We start from the raw sequence: 2500 nt of genomic DNA, 5'->3' as shown, positions 1-2500 counted from the left end.
ATAATCGTTTTATCGGTTTAGAATTGATAGTCGATAATCAGTTTAGAATCGAATCGTTGACCTCTGAATCGGAATCGAATCGTGAGGTGCCAAGAGATTCCCACCCCTACTTAACTGTCCTTATATAGGCCGTTAATTTCTTCTGAATGTATATACTGTATTTGTGTGCATGTTTGCTTGCATTTTATAAACAGTTTTTTTTTCTTTTCCAGAGGCTTCAAAAAGAAGTCTAAAATTTCCTCTTGCCCTGGCTTGTACTAGCAAGTATGGCCATTTTAGACCTGTCTATCTAAAGATGAGCTCTTTAAACAACACCTTGCCTTTCCAGCCTGTAACCCTAACCCTCAATGGCCCTACTGTGACTCAGGTGGGCCAGGGGATGGGGCGGGAGGTGGAGTGGGTGCCTTACCTCCGCGGGACCGGGAGGCTGTGACGCGGCCCGTCACAGGCGCTCCGCTGGGGTTAGCGTAACGCAGCAGCAGGCGGAAGGTGGAGCGACGGGCCTCATCCACATGCACACTCACACTGACTTCACTCTGGAGAGAAGAGGGCATGCGCGCGCACACACACACACACACACACACACACACACACACACACACACACAGGGACACACAGAGACACACACACACACACACACACACACACACAGGGACACACAGAGACACACAGAGACAGACGAGTGACGAGCAGGGAAAGGACAACAGCAGGCAAGTGAAAGGGACAGAGTTGGGGTGGGAGTTTCCACACACGGGGAATGGGCATCAGGAGGCACCATGGCATGCTGCCCACATCTGATGGCTCCCTGGCATGACTAGCAGACTAAGTATCTTATTCCAGGTATCTGTTCTATCTCCCTATCTTCCTAAAGGGTTACGGTACTACTATTCTTAGCTTCAGTGAATAACAGAGAATCACTTTCCTTAATGATATAGGAATTAGTCACTCTTCAATTGGGCAAATCCGTACGCCTTCGCAGAGTCCGCAAACTGTTCACAGCTTCACACACAACGGACAACGTGTCCAGCAGGCCATGCATTTTGGGTGGTGAATGGACAAGCCACAAGCAAGAGGAACAGAGAACAGGTAGGACGGGGCAAACAGGGAAGACACTTTCTGCTCATAAAGACTGATTTGGGTCCGCCTCTGCCCAGGCCTCTGGGCCTTCAGATAACGCTGACCACCACAATCAGGTTCTTTAACTGCAAAAAGTGCCGACAAACGGGGCGATGGCAAACACACCACTTACAGTCACAGCAAGGGTGAAAGCCAGACTGGTTCACCAACAAAATCTTCCCTCGCACTGCCCCCTGGGGCTTGGGAGTGGTATAGGACATTACTATGTGGTAGGGACCCAGGGAGCCCACAGCGAGATAGAGGACAACCTCGGGCTGGGAATAGAAAATGTTAAGCCTTTGAGGGGGGGAGAGAAGGAGAGGGAGAGCGAGAGAGAGGAGCTGTGCCCCCTTCAGCAGGACAGGCCTATAAGACCACAGCTCATCATTAACATTAATTGTCATCTAGGAACAGAAGACACCTATAGTATACAAACAAGGGAGCAGCATGGGTCTATTATTTCATGCATCAGTGTAAAATAAACTACCAAACTACATTATTTGACACTGCATAAAAAGTCATGGCCGTAGAGGTATAACTCGTCTCCAATGAGGCAATCTCAAATGGGACAAAGAGTGGACCAGGTGTTACCTGAGCAGGTGACATGATGGCGTAACCTCTCCAGCTGAACTGTGGGAACACCTGGGGGTCGTAGCCGAAGCGGACAGGCCTTGCATGGGGGGTGATCCCGTTCTCCACCTCAATTTTCAGGTGATGGAGGCTGGGGAAGTAGAAGTTTGGCTCGGGTCTGGAACAAACAGACAAAAAAGGATGGGATTCATGAGAGCCAGGTGAAATCCATCGGGAAAGACTCAAGAGTGCATCAACGCAGCAAGTCTCACCAAACCCCTCAAAAATCTAAACATAGGGACTGGCTGATATTTCTCCTGGTGTTATAACAAAGAGGTTTAGAGGGAGTTAACAGAAATAACAAGAGGAAACAGTGACTTGAATATGGAATTTCTAGCAACACACACACACACACTGGTGAATTTCTCACAACATACACACACATACTGGTCAATTTCTCACAACACACACACACTGGCCAACACTTCCAGTCCCTTACTCATTGCAGGTGCGGCCTCTGATGTTCTTCCGGCACTGGCATTGACCTGTCTGGTCATCGCACCCACTCCCCACGGCCCCGCCCACATCACACTGGCAGCCTATCAGCAGGGGAGGAGCAGGAGTGCTGTGAGTAACACGGATATTGAATGTGGAGGCCCCACCCTAATCTGAGACATAATGTGTCTCTCAGACAGGGAAGGGAATCAGATACAGGGTTTTATAATCGAACAAACAAGGACAAAAAGTCATGAAGGTGACATTAACAGTTAAGACACCTTACACAAACACTGTAGCGATCGCTAACCGGGGTGAG

The 2500-nt window shown here is 49.2% G+C and overlaps 1 protein-coding gene across 1 annotated transcript in view; it reads right to left on the bottom strand.

The window, feature by feature from the left end:
- The window catches only part of LOC308364490 (laminin subunit alpha-3-like), a gene marked incomplete at its 5' end in the record, with an annotated part of 66883 nt that overhangs the window by 33119 nt on the left and 31264 nt on the right, over nt 1-2500 (bottom strand). Inside the window, 3 exons of the mRNA XM_080837624.1 lie at nt 410-536; nt 1708-1864; nt 2186-2285. Of these exons, the coding sequence (XP_080693750.1) occupies nt 410-536; nt 1708-1864; nt 2186-2285 (384 nt within the window). The remainder of the gene's footprint in view (nt 1-409; nt 537-1707; nt 1865-2185; nt 2286-2500) is intronic.

The sequence above is a fragment of the Sprattus sprattus genome (genome assembly GCF_963457725.1).
Source record: "Sprattus sprattus genome assembly, chromosome: 4".
NCBI lineage: Eukaryota > Metazoa > Chordata > Actinopteri > Clupeiformes > Clupeidae > Sprattus > Sprattus sprattus.
This window is presented reverse-complemented; position numbering and strand designations above follow the sequence as displayed.